Source organism: Miniopterus natalensis, chromosome X (genome assembly GCF_054644295.1).
Source record: "Miniopterus natalensis isolate mMinNat1 chromosome X, mMinNat1.hap1, whole genome shotgun sequence".
NCBI classification, from domain to species: domain Eukaryota; kingdom Metazoa; phylum Chordata; class Mammalia; order Chiroptera; family Miniopteridae; genus Miniopterus; species Miniopterus natalensis.
The window spans coordinates 73,677,568-73,701,959 of record NC_142103.1 but is presented as its reverse complement, the minus strand read 5'-3'; the positions used below and the strand labels follow the sequence as shown (position 1 = coordinate 73,701,959).

General features: G+C 40.6%; 1 protein-coding gene across 2 annotated transcripts in view; it reads right to left on the bottom strand.

Moving 5' to 3' along the window:
- Positions 1-1,272: 1,272 nt before the first annotated feature.
- SHROOM4 (shroom family member 4) overlaps positions 1,273-24,392 on the bottom strand; it is a 208,443-nt gene continuing 185,323 nt past the window's right edge. Inside the window, exons 6-10 of one of the 2 annotated variants that reach the window (XM_016218523.2) lie at positions 17,794-18,603; positions 13,306-13,455; positions 12,256-12,436; positions 6,347-6,616; positions 1,273-5,096 (exon numbers count right to left, since the gene is read on the bottom strand). In XM_016218523.2, the coding sequence (XP_016074009.2) occupies positions 4,827-5,096; positions 6,347-6,616; positions 12,256-12,436; positions 13,306-13,455; positions 17,794-18,603 (1,681 nt within the window). In that variant the 3' untranslated portion in view covers positions 1,273-4,826. The remainder of the gene's footprint in view (positions 5,097-6,346; positions 6,617-12,255; positions 12,437-13,305; positions 13,456-17,793; positions 18,604-24,392) is intronic. The other variant, XM_016218524.2, reaches the window with a different exon arrangement.

Genomic DNA, 24,392 nt, shown 5'->3' with positions numbered 1-24,392 from the left:
AGCTTATCTTTATTGTTGAAAGTATTACAAATGTCCCCTTTTCCCCCATTGACCCCCTCCACCCAGCTCCCCACACCCCAGGCCTTCACTGCACTGTAATATTCAGGATTCAACACAAATATTCCCTTCTCAGAAATGCCCTTATCTATTCAAGTGTCCCCTTCCTTAATCCTCATCACATCACCCTTTTAAAATTTTCTTCACAGCACTTACTATTATCTGAAATTATCTTATTTCCTTGATTGTGATCTGCCTCTTCTACTAGAATGTAACCTTTATTGTTGAAAGTATTACAGATGTCCCCCTTTTTTCCTCCATTGATCCCCTCCACCCAGCATCCACTCCTCCCCCTGCAAGGTCTATATCAACTTTGTATCAAGCAATCTTGCTGAACTAATTTAGGCAGGCAGTATGAGAAGAACAAGAATATGCCTAGGATTCAGAAGGAATGAATTGAGTAAATCAGGACTAGAATAATGTATAGTTACCATGTATCGAGCATGTTTGTGATAGGTTACTGTTTTTTAACTTTTAATATGAATATGAATCTCGTGGGAATTTAATTAAAATGCAGACTTTTGTCAGTGGGTTTGAGGTGGAGCCTAGGTTTCTGTCTTTCTAACAACTTCTCAGTAGATAGCCTACAGCTTTCATTTATTATTTTTAAGCCACAACAACCTTGTAAGATATATATTGCTTCCATTTATAAATAAAATATGAACTCAGAAGTTGAGCAAATAACCAAGTTTATAGACTAAGAGGCAGAATCAGGATTTAAACACAGTTCATTTTAATGCCAAAACTAGGTTCTTTTGATTCTACCACATTTGATATCTGAAATAGGATATCAGTTGAGATATGAACAATGTATGGATCAGGAAAAAATTAAGTTTTTCAGTGTCAGAGGAGTTGCCTAGAGTGCATTTGGGTCTAAACCTTGAGGTTATCTTGGAGAGCTGGTCAGCAAGGACCTTACTTTCCAGGTTGCTAAAAGTGAGGGTGTGAAACTGGAATAACAGGTAGAAGGAAAATGATACTAGTAGACAGAACAAAAGATTAGAGGAGGTCTAGAAAATTGATCACTTCTGATCAGAACAGATTTCAGAACTGGACTCTTTATACTGCTGAGGTTTACACTTGAGGTTACAACTATTGTTGACTCTTCCCAAATTGTAAGTCATTTTACTGGGGATAATTAATGATATAGTACCAGTGCTATCCCTGAGGGGCCAAGGTAAGGGTTTAGGAATGTGGGTAAGGTTCTGGTCATATGGTTACCTCTGAAAAAGTATGGATAGATGACCAAATTCCTTTCCAATAATTTTCAGCAGGATATTAGGAGATTTCCATCACCTCAGTCAAAACACGTGAGATTTTTTTTTTTGTCCTTAGCACCTTTTATTGAAGTATGACCCTTGATGACAATCTGACAGGCATATCAATGTCAGCCAAGAAGGGAGTGGTGGAGGACACAAATGCAGAAACAATAAGACTCAGAAAAATAATAGCTTCACATGGGATAGATGGCCCCCAACAGTTGTACAACAAATACTGGTTCTTTAGCTATAGAAATTGCCCCCTGTCCCACCCCCCTCTAAAGATCTACTAATCTTCAAAGAATATAATATGCTGTTACAGAAATATTATTGGCATAGATAACTCCTTTGGCAAACACATTGGGAGTCACCAAGCTCCAGACAGGAGGAAGTGGACAGAAATGTGCCCAGCTTCCTTCATCTGAAACCTGCTACTGGCAGAGCAGCACCTTTAGGGAGGCTGGGGTTAAGGTTGTGGCTCTAGTGCCCCTGGACAACTTTTGGGCACATGAGGTTAAGTGGAAAACAGAACCTGAAACTGGTCTTGAAAGAGGCTTTTCACCTTTTCACCTCTGTTCCTCTGCTTCCAGTATCTCCCTTGCAAGGACTTTATTTTTAGTATCTTTGTCTCTTTCTCTTGAGCATTTACTGCTATACCCTGGTTGAGTCTGCAGACAGTAGGATTTAAGGAGACTCAATTACCCAGGTCCCTGGGAATAAGGAATTAGAAGGGACATGTTATAGTGGCTCTTGCACTAATTCCTCTCTCTATATCGACCACTGTATTTACCTATTACTCATTGGGGCCTGTAAGAGTATTTGAAGGGAGAGGGCAGAAGTCAAGACCAGTAACTGTCTTTGTGGAAATCCCTTGGCCTGCCTTCCAGACTGCTACCCCTGGAAGGCATTTGTGGAGGGCAGAGCACAGGACATGAGAACGAAGAAGAGACTCTGGATCTCAAGTAATAGTGACAGCTTTGCAGCACTATCACTCACAATGGGACTGCTGTGTCAGCAGTGCTGGACATCAGTGCCTGTTTAGTAGTTCACTTTGTCTGCCAAGCTTCACTGCTCAATATAATTTTTTGGTTATTTTATTAAGATCTTTGGAAACTGTCCCTCAGTGTACAAATGAGCATCCTTTTGTTCTGATTCCAACTCTGTAACAATTTGAAGTAGGATGAAGGACAAAAATTACAGAGTCAATAGTACTTTTAGTGTGATAAACTTAAGGTACAACCAATCTACCACTGACTAGAAAAACTAAGACTATGGCCACGGTGTCCAGGTGAGTGACCACCCTGGGCCTGTATTTCCAAAAAGCTGTTCTAGCCACACAATATCTCACACACACACACACACACACACACACACACACACACACACACACACACACACACAGTCTTATACTGATGGACTACATTGGCCTCATTCTCTCAATAAAGGACATCTCAATCTTGCCCTTTGTTTGTTTTAGAGCCTGTTTTTTGTTTGTTTGTTTTTTAAAGATGGCAGCCACAGCCTATATTAAAAGCAGTCCTCCACTTTCCTCAACATTAGCTTGGGTAAGCTTAGCCCTTTACAAGCCATCAGCTTTCCTGGATAAAGTAGAATTCTCCACTTGGGGGAGAATGGCAGGTTGATATTTTAACAGTAGTTCTGACAGCAGCAGTGTACTAAGAGCATACCCAGGCCCACCCCTCAGGACAACCTGCTGGCCAAGATTCTTCCATTGTTTCCAAATACAATGAGGAGGAAATGGAAGTTAGTAACCAGTATTTGTAGCAGCAGCAAACTTCCTTGGCAAATTCTTTTGGTCCATTGAGGCACCCCTGCTGCTACAGTTAACCTCCAAGGACAGGGAGGAACTCAGCAATAACTAGAACAGATACCAGGGCTTGCTGGGCAGGGCTGTGCAATACCAGGCATGGGCCAGTTTGCAAGGAATAGGAAACTGAGCTTTATAATAGGGCAGAGTTTGGCCATAACCCCCTTCCTGCCATCACCCACCTGAAGGCTTTTCCAGGACAGAAACTGGCTACCAGTGTCAGGGCCTAGGCAACAGCAGCAGCATTAGTTGTTTGTCTGCCTCACATCCTGTCTGGATCATAATTTGCTCAGGAGACTGGCCCTGACTGGAGCTTTCGGCTACCATGAATTTTGGTTCCCTGAGCCAGGCCACAGGCTGAGAAAGCAATTAGATAGAGGAACTCCTCCTGAGCTCACCTCTCCCCTTTCCTTAGCTTGGAGACTGTAAAGAAATAGGTGGACCTTGGTAACTTTCAGATTTCTTTGGTTTCAAGAAAAAAATGTAAGAAAAATTGAACCCTGTTGGGAAATATTAAGCTTACGGTTATCCATACTTCAGTAGAAGTATAGGGCCAGGCCACAGTGGGGAAGCTCTGAGTTCAAGGTGAGAACTTCTTTTAGACACTTGTCAGCTACGGTGGGAATAATTCAAGGCCTTGACACCCACTTACCCAGCCATGGCGAATTCAAGCTGATCTACAGAAAATCTTTTCCTTCTAGGCTAACTTTTCCCTTTCTAATTCCCCTCATTTTACCTTGTTAGGTAAAAAAGAAGAAAAAAATCAATAAAACATAAAAATAAATAAAATCAAAAGGCCATTTAAAATATAACAATAAGAATCCCTTCCCCCCAGTAACAAAACAAGTATGCTGAAGTCAGCTTTAGCAAAACTGTTTATGACCCATAGTGTGAAGCCCTTAGGGTAGGCATCTGTAACCCAAGCAATAAAAAGGCAACATGAAACAGGAAGTGGTAGGCCCAAAGTCTTAGGACAGGTGGAGGGCCACACCAGCTAGGGATAAGAGTGGGCGTCTTTCCCCTTATGTAGATGCTGGGGAAGGTGGGATGGAGCCAACTTCATTAAGCCTAGCTCCTCCCAGCAGGGCCTGTGGGGATCCCAAACCTTTACTCACATTCTGTTAAGTATAATTCTCCTTCTCTGCTTCCCACTGCAAAGCTTAAGTGAGGCCCTGAAATTCCAGTAGATAAATGCCCTCAAGACAGCCAGATCTCTGAGAAGTGACTGGGCCATGAGCCTTGGGGCAGAGTGGAGCTTCATTGGCAGCTTCTCTCTGAGCCTTGAAAGGCTGATTATGGTGTGGGTGGGTGTTGAGTGCATGATGTCTCTGATGTCCTAATACAAAGAAGAATGAAAGTACTTTGTTGGTTCTGTGTATGGTAAGTGCTTGCTGTACAAACTGTGGGAAAGAGAGTGTGGTTATATAATCACACTCTGTTACAGCTTCTACTTCTTGCTTCTACTCCCTAGAGTAGAAGCTTGGGGCCTCTCCAGAGTCTCCTAGCTGGTTGGGTGCCCTGCTTCCCTGCTTGGTAAGGGGCAGTAAGAGACATCCAGGGTAGAGGATATGGAACAAACTGCTAACTAACTGCTATCTATATGCCCACAAACTGCTAATGAAGATTGAAAGCACTTCCCATTGTGGCTGGACAGGGATGATGTGGGCAGTCTGCTGGTGGAATTAGAAATTGCTAGGCCCCAGGAGTAGGCTCTCCCTGAGACATTTGAGCTGCTCTTCCCCAAGCTTGATCTTGTCTTCTAGCTCTCTCTGTTCAATGATGAGAGCAGATTTCATCTTCACAAAGTGCTGGTAATCTTGGAGCTGGTCCTGAGGCAGGTAGCGGGAGACCATGCCAAACACCAACTTCTCCCTCCGGTCCACATGCTCCTTCAGCTCCTTGGCATCTGCCAACTGCCCTGTCAGCTGCTGCTTCTTCTCTATCAGCACCAACTGCAGAAGTAGAAAAACAATTAAGGGTAATTTCAATTACCAGTCATCTGCCTAACCCAGTGCTCCACCAGGTGTGCTGCCACAAAGCAACAATCCACTCTGGAAACTGATCAGTTGTTGATTTCCTGCCCTGAAGTCCACCTTCATGCAAAATCCTTCCTTTCCTGTAGCAGTGGGAGGATACACGACAGTGATTCTGGTGGGGGGAGGGGGATGTGCAATCACCTTTTTCCATCTCTAAGCTGTCTTTAATTAGTGGACCTCTGCTGAGGTAAGGGTGGGGGAAGGCTCTGACAAAGCTATCTGGTAAACACCCATCACTGTGACAATGCTTTCAAAATGGTATGTGTCTCTGCATGGGTGTATGTGTGTGCATGTATATAGCCATGTGTGTAGGCGCATGCCTACGTGCCTCTTATTGTGTATTCAAATTTGTATCTAACACCACTTGCATAGGGAAAGGCAACACAGTTTTGGTTCATGAATGTATGCATAGTGATCAAACCTGTGGAACTGACAACCTCCCAATCTCAAATACTTGGTGAGACCTCTCCCTCTAATAAGAGACAGAGAGAGAGAGAGAGAGAGAGAGAAGGGAAGGGAGGAGAGAATTTCAAGAGAGGAGAGGAGAGGAGAGGAGAGGAGAGGAGAGGAGAGGAGAGGAGAGGAGAGGAGAGGAGAGGAGAGGAGAGGAGAGGAGAGGAGAGGAGAGGAGAGGAGAGGAGAGGAGAGGGGAGGGGAGGGGAGGGGAGGGGAGGGGAGGGGAGGGGAGGGGAGGGGAGGGGAGGGGAGGGGAGGGGAGGAGAGGGGAGGGGAGGGGAGGGGAGGAGAGGAAAGGAGAGGGGAGAGAGAAGATGGAGGGGAGGGGAGGGGAGGGGAGGGGAGGATGAAATTGCTGCTTCTGCTACTACTACTATTACTACTACTACTGGCAGTCAGCACTGATTCAGTATTTACCCTGTTCCAGGCTCTGTTTTAAGATATTAACATGGATTATCTAATTTTATTTTCAAACCTTATGTGTGTTCACCCCATTTTTAAGAGACTGAGAAAGAGTGAGGTTAAGTTGTCCAGAGTCACACAGCTAATTCAAGGGTAGAGCCAGAATTTCAAGGCACTTAAAAGCTGGTGTTCATACTCTTAACACTATGCTCTACTGCCTCCCAAACTAGCCAAACTTTAAAGAGGAAGCCCCAAGAAGAAACATATGGCATTGCCCTCCATCCACACCCCAGAGACTCCAACTCTACCTTCTCCTGGTCAGCCTCTGAATCAATGCTGTTGAGAGCATTTTCTACCCGGGCCAGTCGTCCAGAGAGTGACAGCAACAGGTTGACCACTTTGTCCAGGTCTCCAATAAACAAACGGTATTTTTCAAACTCATTGGACTTGCAGACTGCCTTTAGGTTGGCTTCCACCTCTTCTCCAAGGGCAGAATTGGCACTGATGTCCTCCAGCAATCCTCGCTGGGCCTCCCGCAGGACAGAAAGTTTTCTGCCAATGCTTTCAATAAGCTGTATCTAGGAGAAACGAGGAGAAGGCAAAGGATGAGGATGGGGACCCACAGAAACTGATCTGTTCTTGTAACTTATGTTTTGGGATCCATGTAACAGATGATGGGCTCTACCCTACTCACTGGAAACAAAAGAAACCTGAGCAAGTCATGAGCAATTCCAGTTTTCAGGACAGCTACCATGTCTCTCATCTCTTAGAATCTGGGAGGAATCTCTGTTACTACCAAACTTCTTAGCATTAGATAAGTGGTATCCATGGGCTAATACCAAAGGTACTTAATAAATACTTGCTGAGAAAAATGAAACTAGACCACCTTCTTACAACTTACCCAAGAATAAATTAAAAATGGATTAAAGACTAAAATGTAAGATTTCAAACCATAAAAATCCTAGAAAAAAACATAGCAGTAAAATCTCAGACATTTCTCATAGCAATCTTTCTTTTTTTAATCTTTATTGTTGACAGTATTACAGATGTCCTCCTTTTTCCCCATTGATCCCCTCCACCCTGCATCCACCCCAGGAATTCCCCATACCAATGTCTGTGTGCATAGGTTATGCTTATAAACATATAAGTTCTTTGATTAATCTCTCCCCACCCACACCCTCATCCCCACCTTCCTTCTGAGATCCCTCAATCTGTTCCATGCTTCTATGTCTCTAGATCTATTTTTTCCATCAGTTTATTTTGTTTATTACATTCCACATGAGTGAGATCATGTGGTACTTGTCTTTCTCTGACTGGCTTATTTCACTTAGCATAATACTTCCCAGTTCAGTGCATGCTGTCCCAAAGGATAATAGATCCTTCTTTTTTTACAGCTGCATAGTATTCCATGGTGCAAATGTACCATAGCTTTTTTATCCACTCATCTACTGGTGATCCACTTGGGCTGTTTCCAGATCTTAGCTATTGTAAATTGTGCTGCTATGAACATAGAGGTGCATAAGTTCTTTCTAATTGGTGTTTCGTGTTTCTTAGGATATATTCCTAGAAGTGGGATCACTGGGTCAAATGGCAGTTCAACTTATATGCATATATGCATAACCCGAGGAAACTCCATTCTGCTTTCCACAGTGGCTGCACCAGTCTGCATTCCCACCAGCAGTGCACTAGGGTTCCCTTTTCTCCACACCCTCGCCAGCACTTGTCATTCATTGATTTGTTGATGGTAGCAATCTTTTTTTCTGATATATCTTTTTGGGCAAGGGAAAGAAAAGAAAAAATAAACAAACGAGACTACATCAAACTAAAAAGATTTTCCACAGCAAAGGAAGCCATCAACAAAATAAAAAGACAACCCACTGAATATAAGAACATATTCGCCAATGATACACCTGATGAGCGGTTAATGTCCAAAATTTATAAAGAACTCAGACAACTTAGCACAAAAAACCCCACAGTCCATTTAAAATATGGGCAAAGGACCTGAATAAATGCTTCTCCAAAGAGGACATACAGATGGCCAGTAGACATATGAAAAGATGCTCAATGTCACTAATCATCAGAGAAATACAAATTAAAACCACAATGAGATATCACCTTACAGCTATCAGAATGGCTATCATCAATAAATCATCAAACAACAAGTGCTGGCAAAGATGTGGAGAAAAGGGGAACCCTAGTACACTGCTGGTGGGAATGCAGACTGGTGCAGCCACTGTGGAAAACAGTATGGAGTTTCCTCAAAAAACTGAAAATGGAACTGCTGTTTGACCCAGTGATCCCACTTCTGGGAATATATCTGAAGAAACCCAAAACACTAATTTGAAAGAATATATGCACCCCTGTGTTCATTGCAGCATTAGCTAAATTTTACAATAGCCAAGATTTGGAAGCAGCCCAAGTGCCCATCAATAGATGAGTGAATAGCCCTAGCCAGTTTTGCTCAGTGGTTAGAGCCTGCAGGCTGAAGGGTCCCAGGTTTGATTCCAGCCAAGGGCACGTATCTCGGTTGCAGGCTCAATCTCTGGCCCTGGTCAGGGCGCATGTGGGAGGCAACCACCTGAGAGGTCTCTCTCTCACATAATGTTTATCTCTATCTCTCCCTTCCACTCTCTCTGAAAAGAAATGGAAAAAATATCCTTGGGTGAGGATTAAAAAAAATAGATGAGTGGATAAAAATGCTGTGGAATACACAATGGAATACGACATGGCTATAAAAAAAAAAGAAGAAAATCTTACCTTTTGCTACAGCATGGATTGACCTGGAGAGTATTATGCTAAGTGAAATAAGCCAGTCAGAGAAAGACAAATACCATATGATTTCACTTATATGTGGAATCTAATGAACAAAATCAACAAAGAAAATAGAAACAGACTCATAGATACAGAGAGCAGAGTACCTGCTGTCAGAGGGTAGAGGGGCTGGGGGCTGGGTGAAAAAGGTGAAGGGATTAAGCAAAAAAAACCCTCATAGGCACAGAAAACAGTATGGTGATTACCAGAGGGAAAGTGGGTGGGGGAGGTGGAAAAGGGTAAAAGGGGGGGTAAATGGTGACAGAAGGAGACTTGACTTTGGGTGGTGAACACACAGTACAATATACAGATGATGTGTTATAAAACTGTATATCTGAAACCTATATAATTTTATTAACCAATGTCACCCCAATAAATTCAATAATAAACAAATACTTGTGGAGACTGTTTAATAAACAGGAACTGGAATGCTTGTGAAAACATAGGTTAAAAAAGCATTGTCATCAATTATTTGCCTGTTTCTTTATTCATTCTCCTATCCATTTAAGTACCTCTAATGTTAATGGCATTGTGTTAGATTTTCACCCCCTCAGTTTTGCTTTTGAGGTCTTTTTGAAAACAGTCTGAGTTCTGGAGTTGCAATGATTACGTTAGACTTATAACTCTGCCATTTCCTAGCTGTGTGACCTTAAGTGAAATTTTTTATGAAGTTTTACTTTCTTTATCTGCAGAATGGGAACAACTGCAGTACCTTCTTCAATGAATTGTAATATGGATTCAATGTGATGATGAATGCAAAGGGTTTAGCACAGACTGTGTGCTCAGTAAAAGATGAATGCTATTAATATATTATTATTCAGTTTGGCCTCACTCTACCATTCTAATCTCACTCCTCAGAACCTTTCAGGATTAGCTCCTCACCTTCCTCTGTGTTTACAGCTCTCATTCCTGTGTTCCTGATTTGTTTATGCAGTTCTACCTGTTCTTTATCTCTTCCTTCACTTTAGCTAGTCCTATTCTTTCTTCAGAGCTCAGCTTTGCCCCTCTCCTGCCCACTGAAAGCCCCTACCTCCATAACTCTTCTCTCAATGATCTTTTTCTTTTCTGAACTCTCCAGTCTTTTAGAATTAGAAACCTACAGTATAATTTGAAGTTGCTCACTTTCTGTTTCATGTGGGTATGCCTGATCCCTTTCCTAAAACTGTAAGTTTCTTGGGGGAAGCACAGCCTGTGTCTTCTGATTTGTCTCCCCTATAGCCAGTTCTGGGACTGCATTCACAGGAAGGTAGTGTGGTAGAGTTGTGAACTCAGAGATACCTGGATTCCAATTCTACCTCCTCAAAACTGCATGACTTTGGGTGAGATACCCAGTCCCACTGAGACTTCTGTTTCCTCATCTGTAAATTAGAGAAGTGCCTCCTCTCCTCCCATTCCCTATTCTTGTGAGGGTTAAATTATATCATAGAGGTAAAATACTTAGTAATGTGCCTGGCACATTATGCACTCAATACATGTTCCATAATGCTGCTGCTGTTGTTGTTATTATTTTTATCACCTGGATATTACTACTACTATTACTATCTGGGTTTGAACTCCAGTTCTGCCATTAAGTAGTAGAATGAACTTGAACAAATAACTCAACCTCTCTGTGCTTCAATTTTCCCATCTAAAAATAGGATAATAGTACCTACCTCATAATGTTGTTATGAGAATTAAATGAGTTAGTACATGTTATGTGCTTAGAACAGTATCTTGTATATATGAAGTATGCTTTGATTTTATTATTATTTTATTATTGTTTTATTATTATCCCTGCCCAGGAACTCTGGGACCATAAGCTTGTATTTTTCTAGAGTATGTTCCTTTCTAGTACTTTCTTTAGAGATATCCAAGGTACTGGTCAACATTCAGGAGATTGCCATGATCTTAGTCTGAAGTGTAATAGGTTTACATTTAAGGGAAACTCCAAAACCCACTGGGAATGAGGGACCAATGATACGAATGAGGCAACACAATTAGATGCCAAGAGGTTCCCAGTTATTTCTTATCCTCTTCTCTCCCAAATAAAACTCAATGCCAGGGACAAAGGAGGGTGGGGGGCCAAATGATCAACCTGGAAAGTCAACTACCCATCCCAGCTCTTAGGTTCCATAGTTCTGCTAGGATGAAAGTGGAGACAGCCCTTTGTTTCTTGGCACTTGGGCTTTGCAACCTGAACTTCAATCCTGGTAGAGCCATGGAGTCATCACAGACCCAGCTAGAGCTGAGCTGCTTTTCTGGGATATTACAAATCAGTATCATTCCTCACTGTCTTCCTCAGAGATAAAAATTGTTCCAGCCCACCCACAATCACCTCAAATCACTATCCCCCGTTCTGTGCTTTACCATTTCTGATCATTCTTCTCTTCTTCTGGTCAGACTTTTATTAGGTTTGCTCCTAATACAAAAGGTCCTAAGTAAGGCAGAAGAAGCCCAGCCATGATCAGGGAACATGGAATCCAAGGAAACAGGCATCTGGATCAATACATCTTTGATACCACCATGCTTCTAATTCTTTCCTTGACATTTTGTTTCAGATTGGAAAGTGGTGGTGAGGTCTTTTGTAAATGGCCTTGAGCTTTCCTACAGGTCATATCCTGAATGAGAAATATGGGCAGATGACTAATTTACATTGAATTCAGATGTCCTCAAAGTGGTAAATTGGGCCTTTCAGGTTGCCATGGAAACCCAGTTGTTTATGAAATAAAATGGCTAAGTGCAGGGAGGGCAAAGTGATTCCAGGAATTTGATTAGACAACCAGGCTAGTGGTACTTAGAGGAAGAAAGGGGAGGCTATGCAACAACAACATTTCCATTTATCTATTTAACATTTTTAAGAGATTGCTGACTATCATTGCAAATAAATACTAAAGTTTACCAGCTTATAATTTTTCCTGTTTTTGTTGTTGTTGTTGTTGTTGTTGTTAGTCTGTTCTCTCTCTCAGAAAGTATAATCAATGATTGCCATTGGTTAGTGCTCACTGGTAAAAATTCTGATGTGCCTTGGGCAGCGAGTTACTTAACAAGGCTAACTTCAGAGGGATGGCCCAATAGAAAGTCAAACAGTCTTGACTTCAAGTCCTGGATCTACCACCTAGTCTATAACCCTGGGCAACTTAGTCCTTTCAACTGGTAAAAAGGGGATAGTAATGTCTACCTTGCAGAGTTGTTTTAAGGATTAGAGAGACATTGCAGTGATGATTATGATTACTACTACCATGATTATTATTGACCAGATCGAGAAGAGCCTGGAGTTGCGTTTGTGAGAAACCCAGACAGCTATTTAATTTCCAGACTGAAAATACAGGAATGTACCAAGATGTTCTAAAGAGCTTAGAGGGCAGGGCAACCTCCAGACACACTCAAGCTAAATGCTGAAAATTTCTAAGGCATATAAAAATTTCACCTTTTTCTGAGCCAGTTCATGGTCAACTTCCTCCTCTCCTAGGCCAATCTCTGCCATCTCGGGTTGATCTTTCAACTTGTTCAACAGCTCTGCCTTGGCCACAGAAATATTGTAATAAGCTGAGTAAGAGGTAGAGATCCCTGGGGCCCCCTGAGGGGGCGAGAAGTGCTGAAATTCTTGTCTGTGGGAACAAAAAAATGACCATTTGAACCTCTGTTGAGAGGCTGCTGTCCTTTCTGCTTCCTAGCTTCCCTATTTGTAATACAGTGGGACCCTGCTTCACCAATAAGTTGTAAAATAAGGAAATAATGGACCAGGAAGCACTTTTCAAATGTAAACAGACCACATAAAGGCTACCTAGAAGCCAAGTCAAGGCCAATTTTAAGAACTTAAAAGGCTATTTCCTTGTCCCTGACTTCTGCAGCTACAAGGACTTCTTTAGGATATTTTGGTTTGGTCATTGGCACCCCACTAAAATCCAGAAAAACTGACAGGCCCCTAAAGTTCTGGGCTTATCATTGATGACTTCCTTTGGTTCATGGCCCCAGTATATGGATATAGGAGGGGCTAAGTGGTAGGGATATATCTGAGACCTTAGCTATTTGTCTTCTAAGCCTGCTGGCATCCTCATGCCCATCCTAGACTCTGCTCACCCCAACTCTATCTAGTCTGCTTGCTTATAAAGTCACCCTGTAGCTTTCCTGGATACTCTGATCATTTCTTCTTTCCCGGTGGTACAACTCTTTACTTGAAATGGCCCCTCCACTGCAAACCTCCCACAGCAAAGAGGTCACCCATGACCTCAGCAGTGGTCACTATGTTGGAGGCTGGGGTTAGCTCCCCTGCCAGGGACTTGTCACGACCCACTACATCTCCCATGAGCTCTTCTGAGACTGCCTTCTGTGGAGCAGGCCTTCTGCCTGAGAAGGAATAGAGTAGAGATACTTCTGGTATATCCCAAATGGCCCCAGCTTCCTCCATAGTTGCAGAATAAAATAGGGGGAAATGGAACCAGTGTCACCCAGGGGCTTGACAAGTATAGCAGCAGACCCTGTTGTCTTGGGTTCACTGAAGCCCACGGGGCTGAGGTGCTGCTTCTTGGAGCGCCAGCCCATGAAGGAGAACTGCTCTTCAGGAAAGAAGTAGCTTTGGCTCCATGCTGGCTTGGGTTTGGAGTCTTCTGCCATCAAGGATTCTGGTCTGGTGTGAGGAAGGAAATAAAAAAAAATGCTTCAATGTTGGGCTTCGGGGACAGACAGGCAAATAATTCCACCCATGATTTATGCAAGGGAGAGGCCAACCCCCTCTATATTCTTGTTGCCTACCAGCCACCCCCACTCTCCACCTGTCTATATCACTGCCCCTTTGCTAACCTCTAGCTGTTTGAAAGGAAAAATAGGAAAAACTCATTAGTCACTTTTGCAGCTATTTGCAGCTCTTAGATAAAGGTCAAAAATAATGGTTAAAATGCTCCACAGCTATTTACTGATTCATGCTTTGCTGTCTCCTAATTCATCACACAAAAGAAACTTGAGCATGCCAACATTTCTCATCCTAGGTATTCATTTACATGTAGGTTTTTAAGCTAGTAACACTGATAAAGGAACACTATTAACTAACACACAGTGATTCTGATGTCCCAGAAACTGTCCTAAGATGGGGGGGGGGGGGGATATAGATACAGATATAAAATTCAATGCTCATGACAACCATTTTACAGATAAGGAACATGAAGCATTGAGAGGTAAAGTAACTTTCCCAAGGTCACCAGACAGTAAATGACAGACCTGTGATTTAGACCAAGGTGACTTAACGCCAGAATGTGTGCTTTTTGCAAAATAAAGAATATGTTTTTATTGAGTTTTTAGAGAGAGAGGAAGGGAGAGGGAGAGAAACATCAATGTGAGAGAGAAACATCTATCAATTACAGGGATCGAGCCTGAAACCTGGGTATGTGTCCTGACCAGGAATTGAACCAGTAACCTTTTGGGGCACGGGATGATGCTCAACCAACTGAGCCGCACTGGCCAGGGCCAGAATCTGTGCTTTCAGCCACTATCTTATACTCCCAAAGGGACAACTTGACAGCACATAAAGCCCTACATGTAAAAATTTTTCTGACTGAATTATATCTATGTTAGCAGAGAAAAGAGAATATTCTGGAGGGCATATGAACATGTTGGATAGGGAATTCTTATCTATGAAAAATATTTAGGGAATATGTGAGTGTTCTGAGTCAGAAAGTGCTGAAAGAAAGTATGAAATATTTTTTTAAGAAAAGGATGTGGCTATATGTCAATTATATCTCAATAAAACTGGAAAAAAAAATTTTAAAGGATGTGCTAATTAGAGACACAGTTTGCCAGAAGACAGAGCCCTGTATCATATTCTAGTGTATTATATTAGGCACTACTTTCTAGGGCTCCTTTCCTCATAATCTCCATTAATAGGCCAGGGGTTACAGGAGATCTGAGAACACAATCTGAATTTGATAATAGATTCTGAAGCCAAGTTCAGATTCCTTCTACATAGTACTGAAAGGAAATGCATACAGTCCATAAAGCAAGCTATACCTGCACCTGAATCAGTGTTATTAGATTTAACCAACACTCAATAATTCCACTAACCTGCTTCTAAATGTATCCCAGAATTTTATAACTGAATAGTATGTCAGTTACAAAGATAATCTGGGTTAATTTGGCTGAAATTAGGACATCTTTTTTCCCCATCTTTTTTTCTTTTTAGATTCAAAGTATTATATATCTACTTGCCCCTAACACTATCCTCCCTTACAAAATCTTAAAGCCACTTCCTTCTGGTTAGAACTCTGTGCTCTCTAAGGATCTGGAATAGGTTCTTCTTGAGGAGTCCAGAGATGCTGGGATGATGTAGTGGCCACAGTGAGCCAGATTACCTGGGTTCTGGCTACCTGTGATGTTCTGCAAGTTACTTTATCTCCTTGTGCCTCACTTTTCTTATCTGAAATGCAGACTGGTGCAACCACTATGGAAAACAGTATGGAGGTTCCTCAAAGAATTAAAAATGGAACTGCCTTTTGACCCAGTGATCCCACTTCTAGGACTATATCCTAAGAATCCTGAAACACTAATCAGAAAGAATATATGCACCCCTATGTTCATAGCAGCACAATTTACAATAGCTAAGATCTGGAAACAGCCCAAGTGCCCATCAGTAGATGAGTGGATAAAAAAGCTGTGGGACATTTACACCATAGAATACTACACAGCTATAAAGAAGAAGGTTCTTGTACCTTTTGGGACAGCATGGATGGACGTGGAGAATATTATGCTAAGTGAAATAAGCCAGGCAGAGAAAGACAAATATCACATGATCTCACTTATACGTGGACTCTAAAGAACTTAATAAACTGATGAACAGAATAGATTCAACGACATGGAAGCATAGATCAGACTGATGAATGTCAGAGGGATGGAAGAGGGCAGGTAGGTGGAGGGGGAGAGAGTAACCAAAGAATTTATATGCATATATGCACAATCCAAGAACATGGACAATAGTGGGGAGAGGGACTGGGGAGGGGGGTGGGATGGGGTGGAATGGGTCATTGGGGAGATAAAGGGACATTTGTAATATTTTTTAAAATTTTTAAAAATTAAAAAATATATATATATATATGAGACTAATGGTATCTATTTCATAGGTGTGTTGTGAAGATTAAATCAATCAATACACGAAAGTGTTTAGAATAATACTTGGCACATGGTAAACAAGCAAAAAAAAAATAGCTATATTGTGAATGATGCTGTTCCTTAACTCGTTATCACTCAAAGAAGCACCTATAATTGACTTTCTGCAGCCACAAGCCAGGGTTGTATGCAAATAAATGCTTCCCCTCCATCCTATAGTCATTTAAAAAAATCTGTGGAAGAAGTTACAAGATCTCGAATAATAGCAGTTTCCCTCTCTCTGGCCAAGGTGAATGGAGGTACATAAAGAAAGAACTAGCAGGCTGACAGGGGTACTGTAACTATTACCTCTGGTACACACAGGAGACAGGAGGGCCTTGTAAAGGCCCGGCCTGCTGTAAGGACAAGATCCCTCTTCGACTAGGATAGCGAAATAAGCATGGATTTGGGAGTCAGGCAGATCTGGTTTTGAATCTTTGCTGCACAATTCTGACTTATTTAGTCCCTTATTTTGCTCAGCTTTAGCTTTCTCATCTGTCAAATGAGAATAACAACAACCCTTAGGGCTGTTGGGAGGATTAGATGAAATAATGAATATAAAAGGACTAGCAGTGTCTGGTACATAGCAAATGCTTAATACATGTTCATTTATTCATTCATTTATTCTTTCTTCTGAATATTAAGTGCTAGATCACATTCTCTTCACCTTGATAGGTAACACAGTCATTTTCCACAGTTTTCCAATTATAGTAAGAATGCTCCCCAGCTAGATGGACGGCTTGAGAAGCAGCCAATAGGGATCTGATAAGAGATTCTCACAGTGTCTCAGAGCCAGGCCCTGTAAGTACTGTGCTTCTGGCACCTCGGGCTGGAAAACCTTGACTAGCTCCAGATAGCCAAGTAATGGATCTGGCTATCAGTAAAAGACATGATAACAAGATACTTCTAATATCAACAAGTCTCAGGCATATTCCTTCTATAAAGGGATTTAAAGAAAGCATTTAGAGGAAAGACACCTGCCCCCCACCCTCACTCCCAGCAGAGAGTGGGCTGAGCTCTCTGTGGGATGCCTGGCAGAGCTGAAATCCAAAGCTCTTTTGCTTTGGAGCAAAGAGAACAGCCACACACTGTAGTGCATGCACATGAGCATTGGCACAATGAAATGAACAGACACCGGCAGTCCAGCTGCTAGATTCCCTGCCCAGGCAGCTCATCCTGTCCACTACCACGTGTTGCTCTCTGAAGCAAATGCAAAGAGATAGGTGAAACAAGGGTGAGGGTAATGGAGAGTGGAAGAGGAAAATAATGTTCTTAGCTGTTGTAAGGAATGATCAAGGCATAAAGCACGCAACCCCAGGAACACCTTTGATGCTGAGGTGTTAGGCTGCGTTTAGAAGCTCAGGCAGGCCCTAGAGCAAAGGCAGGTCAGGTTTCCACCTAGCCTCTTGTTCTGAAGAGCAAGCAGAAGATAAGGTGGAAAAGAGCCTGAGCCAGGCTTATGGGAAAAGCCTCGTGCAGGCAACAAAGGTTTAATGCCTTCTGTCTTAGGGGCCAGAAACTGATGCATATTTTAAAGACCAACTGGGAAATGATAAATATATTTTTATAGTGGTATTTAGGAATAAGAACATGAACAACTACAATTTACTGAGGACCTACTATGTGCTAAGCATAGGGCTATGTCCTTTACATAGATTAACTTCATATTCACAACAACCATGTGGAATGGGTATCATCATGCCCATTTTCCAGGTGAGATAACTGAGACTGGGAACAGCCCAAGGTCATGCAACTGGTACATGATGATGGAGGTGGAATTCAAACTCATGCTGCCTGCCTCTGTGTGGACCTGATGTCTTTCATAAACACTTACTTGGAGGGATCAGTGGTGTCCTGCTCCGATGTCCTCCAAAGGCCACCAATGCCATAATAGCAAGGGGGCTGAGTCTTCTCAGGCTGAGATCCCAAGTGGCCCCTTATTGGAGGCAGGAAATCACTTGAATGGAGACTGAAAGACTCTTGCTCTGCTGGGAGGCTTTGTGTGCCCTGCCTTGAGACCTCCAGGTGACCAAAGCCCAGGGATTGTGGCTGCTCCAGGACTTTCTCAGTATTGAGAGCACAGGAACCAGTGGTTTCTGAACTGAAATACTGGGGTGGCAGCTCCTCCTCTTCTCCTCCCTCCTCCTCCTCTTCTACCCCCTCCTCCTCTTCATCTTCCTCCTCCTCCTCCTCTTCCTCCTCCTCTTGCTGCTGCTGTTGCTGCTTCTGCTGCTGTTGCTGCTGCTGGGCTGCACGAAAAAGCCTGTACTTCTCCCAGTTGGGAGGAGGAGGGCGAGGAGGAGGAAAGGCCTTCTTCCTGGTTCCCAGAGGATCTAGCTGGGTTTCATCAACTTTGGTAAAGAGCTCCCTCCTATGCTGCCCCCAGGCCCGGGAGCTCTGGGGCTCCAAGCTGATATGGCTCTCTGAGAAGGCACGGCTGCGCAGCGGTTGGGGCACAGAGGATATGGAGCTCCCCTCCTCATAAACTGAAGTTTCCTCTTTTTTTTTCGAGGAGTGCTTGAAATCTCCTAGGAGGTCAAGAGAAGAGATTGCTCGGTAGCTTGACAAGTCCAGTGCTGGGTTCTCAAGACAAGGATGGAAGGGGGTTGCCCATGAAAAGCCAGCCTTGGAATGAGTCATTTCCCTGCAAAAGAGCAGATGGGGATTGTGTAAAACAAGCAGATGATCCCATATTTTTTATGACATCATTTATGTAAAATTTAAAATGGCCACAAAACAATGTAATCTATGTAATAAATGTAATAATAGTAATATATATTATTGATAGCTAATATTTACTGTGTTTGTACTAAATACCAGGTACTGTTTTAAGTGCCTTTCATGCCTTAACATATTTAATCCTCATAATAACCCTAGGAAGTTGCTATTATTATTGTCCTGATTTTATAGCTGGGGAAACTGAGGCATGGGAAGGTTAAGTAACTTGCTCAGGGTCATAAAGCTAGCAAGTGGCAGAGCTAGAGTTTGAACCTGGACAATTTAGCTCTAAAGCCTGAATACACACACCACCTCAGTCTGTTTGTAGCACTCAGGTTGAATGTGCCATATCCTTAGGCTTACAAGTCTGGTTATCTTGCTTCATCTGTTTTTTTGTTTGTTTGTTTTGTTTTTAATTATGAAAAATTCAAATATATACAAATATACAGAGATTGCTAAAATAAATATTCACTGCTCAGAATAAACACATCTTAATATTTTGTCATTCATTGATGCTTCATGAATTTTAAGAAATAAGAAAAAAATATCTGTTTCACCCCCCACTTATATTCCCCTGTTGCCTCTCTAGATGCAAGCTATATCATTAATTTGGCATGTATATTTTCTTTTCATGTTCTTATACTTGTAAGAAAAAACATCAAGCATGACATTTACAAATATCTGCTATTTTGGATTTAAAATATCTCCTAATGCAATTCCAGTAAGAATTCTCAATAGGAATTTTTAACAATAGAGTTTTTTGATTAGCTTGTAAAATAAAGCAAGATATAATATTAAAGCATATTTGTTACAGAAGAAATGGGGGGGTGAGTAGGGATTAAGCATATTATAAAGAAATTATAGTGAAAACTCTATTACTGATTAGTGGAACAGACTGGAAAGTCCAGAAACATATGAAGCTATTAAGATATCAATACATAATTGGCATTCTATAACAAGGAGATAAGATCATTTAATAAATCTTTCTTGAGATAAATGCAGAGCAATGTTATTTGGAGCTATACCATATATTATTTATCAAAATAAATTCCAGATTCAAGAGTTAAGGGTGTATGTGTATAGAATTTTAATATATGTTATATGTGTATATATAATATACATATAAGAAAGGACTATCAAAATTAAAAAGACTATCACTTGTGAGGAGAAATAAGATTCTTATCTTGTAAGCAATAGAAAAAATATCCAAGAAAAATGATTCCAGGTTTATTTAAATATGTATAAAATGTCAAACTTGTGTATAATAAAGAGTCACTAAAGTCAGAGGACATCTATTTAGCCTTATAGTATAAAGGGTTAAGTCTGCTAAACCAGAAGATCTGGTTTCCTGCTGTAGTCTGTGAGCAATCAGGATCATTCTAAGTACTGCCTAGTGACAGGACATTCTAGCAGTTCAATTAAATCATCAGACAGAATATCCATTCAATAGTCATAATGCAGACCAAGAATATTTTTTTTAATAATATACATAATGGTAGCCTAGCTCTGATAGAATGGAAAGCAAAATATCCTTCACTCCCCTCATCTCCAGTCCCCATCCTGGCTAATTCATCATTCACATGGACAGAAATTCATATCCACACATTTACCACTCTTCTCATTTAGGCCTTAGCCTACCTAGAGCTCCTTTAGATTAAAGCAACCCCTTGTGTGCAAACTGTTCCACCTGACATTTCCCCCTCATAAAACAAACCAAAAAAAAAAAAAAACAAGGTGATGAATGGAAAGTAAAAGGATGACAAATGCTATCAGGTGGAGAGGACTATCCTGACCACCTTATATAAAATAGAGATGACTTATCCTTAATTTTCCTTTTTACATTTTGTTCTTTCTCAGGGGATGCATCACTACCTGATATGTCATATACCTATTTTTACTTGTTCATTTTGTGCTCCACTCTCTAACTAAAATGTAAGCTCCACACTAACAGGGATCTTGTGTGTCTCATTCATCTGATACCTAGTGCCTGGCACACAGTAGACATTCAATAAATATTTGTTTAATAAATGAATTAATGCCAAAAATGGGGGGTGTGGAAATAAGGACCATGATACTCATATTATTACAAAGTTGAATTAAAGGCAAAAAGCAATAAACAAGACAAAGAAGGGCACTATAATATTAACAATTAGAAAACATGAAGAAGATCTAACAACTCTGAATCTTTATGTACCAAATAACAGAGCATCAGAATTTCTAAAGCAAGTCAAGGGGATATAAAGCACATATTAGGGAATATAGTCAATAATATTGTGATAACTATGTATGGTATCAGGTGGGTACTAGACTTATCTGTATGATCACTTCATAAGTTATAAAAATGTATAGTCACTATGTTTGTATACCTGAAGCTAATATAATATTGTATGTCAACTATAACTGAAAAATAAAAATTAATAAAATTTCTAAAACAAAATCTATAGGAAATGCAAAGGTAGAAAAAAGCAGAAACAACATATGAGATGATTTCAGCTGATGACAGATTTGACAGTCAAAAACTAAGGTAATGGGAACATCTAAATTTATTCATACACCAAAATCAGACAATTATTTTTAAGGGCCCATAGAACATTTTTTTAAAATTAACTATATATTAAGCTAAAAAGTGGAAATAGTACAGAGTACAGTATCTAATCACAATACAATAACACTCAAAATTAATAACAAAAATGAAAAACAAAAACTTCTAGCATAGAAAATAAAAGGGAAAAATATTCTCCATGCTAGTCAAAGAGGAGATTTAATCTGAAACTGGAGAATACCTAGAAAACAACAACAATGAAAATATGAGAAGCTGGAGGATATGGTTGATTAAAACAGTGGTAAAAGGGAAAATTATAGTCTTAAATACTTATATCAATACACAAGAAAAAATAAAAATAAATGAATTAAGCATTCAACAAAAGAAGTTAAGAAAACTGCCACAAAAATAGTCCTAAGCAAAGCAGAAAGAAAACTAATGGCATCAACCAATACACTAGAGAACAAATGATATAACAAATAACTAAAGCTAAAAGCTAATTCTTTAAAAGAAAATTAAAATAAGACAGGTAAGCCAATTGTGAATCAAGTTAAAAACCCCAAATGCACAAAATTAGAAGAATGAGAATATCTAAACCCACCAGTTACCACAGAAAAAAATATTGATAACTTTGACCAAAATAAGAAGTACATTCACATGATCTTGTGTTAATTTTAACCTTCAGGGAACAGACAACCCCAATGCTATTTATGCTTCCTAGACTCTGGAATCTAGAGAATAGAAGGACAAGAAAAGAATCTTGCACAATGTTAATAGCAAAGCCCAACTAGAAGATACATATAGGAAAACTAGAGACCATTCTCATATAAGAATACTAATGTATATTTTTGCATTTAAAAACACAAATATTAGGACAATAGTACATATAAGGAATTTATTAATAAACTACCAGCATATATTGAAGGCACATTCTTAAAAAATTCTGAGAAGTGTGCATGATCTGAAAAGTTGGAAACCACTGGTTTGGGACAGTCATTCCTAACCAAAGTGGTTTCTAATCAGAATTACCTGGTGAAGTTGTTTAAAATACAAATTTATGGGCCTCAACCCCAGAAACTGAACTTAGTCCCTCTGGTGGGGTTCAGGAATCCATATTTTTGTATTATTGTTGAAAGTATTACAGATGTCTCCTTTTTTTGTCCCCATTAATCCTCTCCACCGGGTATCCACACCCCCCCCCCAAGTCTTCTCACTACTGTCTGTATATACGCATGTATATACGCAGGTCATGTATATACACATCTAAATTCTTTGATTAATCTCTCCCCAACACACTCTCCACCCTTGCCTTCCCTCTGAAATTCGTCCAACTGCTCCATAGTTCTATGTCTCTGTATCTATCTTGTTCATCGGTTTATTTTGTTCATTATATTCCACATATGAGTGAGATCATGTGGTACTTGTCTTTCTCTGGCTGGCTTATTTTACTTAGCATAATCATGCCCAGGCCCATCCATGCTGTGCCAAAGGTTAAGAGATCCTTCTTTTTTACAGCTGCATAGTATTCCATGTTGCAAATGTACCACGGCTTTTTTATCCACTCATCTACGGATGGGCACTTGGGCTGTTTCCAGATCTTAGCTATTGTAAACTATGCTGCTATGAACACAGGGGTGCAAATATTCTTTCTAATTGGTGTTTTGAGTTTCTTAGGATCTATTTCTAGAAGCGGGATCACTGGGTCAAATGGAAATTCCATTTTTGATTTTTTGAGGAAACTCCATACTGTTTCCCATAGTGGCTGCACCAGTCTGAATCCCCACCAGCAGTGTATTAGGGTTCCCCTTTCTCTACACCCTCTTGTCATTTGATGATTTGTTGATGGTAGCCATTCTGACAGGTGTGAGGTGATATCTCATTGTTGTTTTAATTTGCATCTCTTTGATGATTAGTGACTTTGAGCATTTGTTCATATATCTCTTAGCCATCTGTATTTCCATTTTGGAGAAGTGTCTATTTAGGTCCTTTGCCCATTTTTAATTGGATTGTTTGCCTTCCTTTTGTTAAGCTGTATGAGTTCCTTATATATTTTGGAAATTAACCCCTTATCAGATGTATCATTGGCACATATGTTCTCCCATACCGTGCGCTCCCTTTTCATTTTGTTGATAGTTTATTTTGCTGTGCAGAAGCTTTTTATTTTGATGTAGTCCCATTTGTTTATTTTCTCCTTTGTTTCCCTTGCCCTCCAAGATATATCAGCAAACATATTGCTACAAGAGATGTCTGAGATAGTGCTGCTTATGTTTTCTTTTAGAATTTTTATGGTTTCATGATTTCCATTTAAGTCTTTTATCTATTTTGAATTTATTCTTGTGTATGGTGTGAGTTGGTATTGTGGCTTCATTTTTTTGCATGTACCTGTCCAATTCTTCCAACACCATTTGTGGAAGAGACTGTCTTTACTCCACTGCATGGTCTTGCCTCCTTTGTCAAATATTAATTGAATGTAAAGGTTTGGTTCGATTTCTGGGTTCTCTGTTCTGTTCCATTGATCTACATGTCTGTTCTTGTGCCAGTACCAGGCTGTGTTGATTACAACGGCTTTGTAGTATAACTTGATATCTGGTATTGTGATCCCTCCAACTCTGTTCTTCTTTCTCAAGATTGCAGTGGCTATTCAGGATTGTTTTTGGTTCCATATAAATTTTTGGACTATTTGTTCTAGATCTGTGAAATATGCTGTCAGAATCCATATTTTTAACAATTGGTTCAAGGGATTCTAATACAAGTGGCTCAGGGACCATACTATAGAAACAAAGGGCCAGGATAAAAAGGATGTATGAGTGTTGTGGTTTAGGGGTGGAGGTTTGAAGGCAGAGTTATTTGTTCCAGTTAGATTGGTTTCCGGTTTATACAGCCTGTCTTCTACTCCTCACCACACACATTTCTACCTTCTATCATTGCCTTTCTCCCCCTTCCCCATCTTCATCTCCAATCTTGATCTGATAAAATGCAGGCAGTGACAACATCTCCAAAGGCCTCATTTGGGCCAATGTCCTGCAGCTGTGGCGAGAAGAACCCTGCTTCATGATAGTAATCAAATTTACCACTCTTTCCTCTTACTAGCCAGGGTACAGGAAAAGCAATAGAGTAGAGTGGAAAGAACACATTGTCAGAAAGACTTGGGTCTAAATTCCAGTAAAATTAGT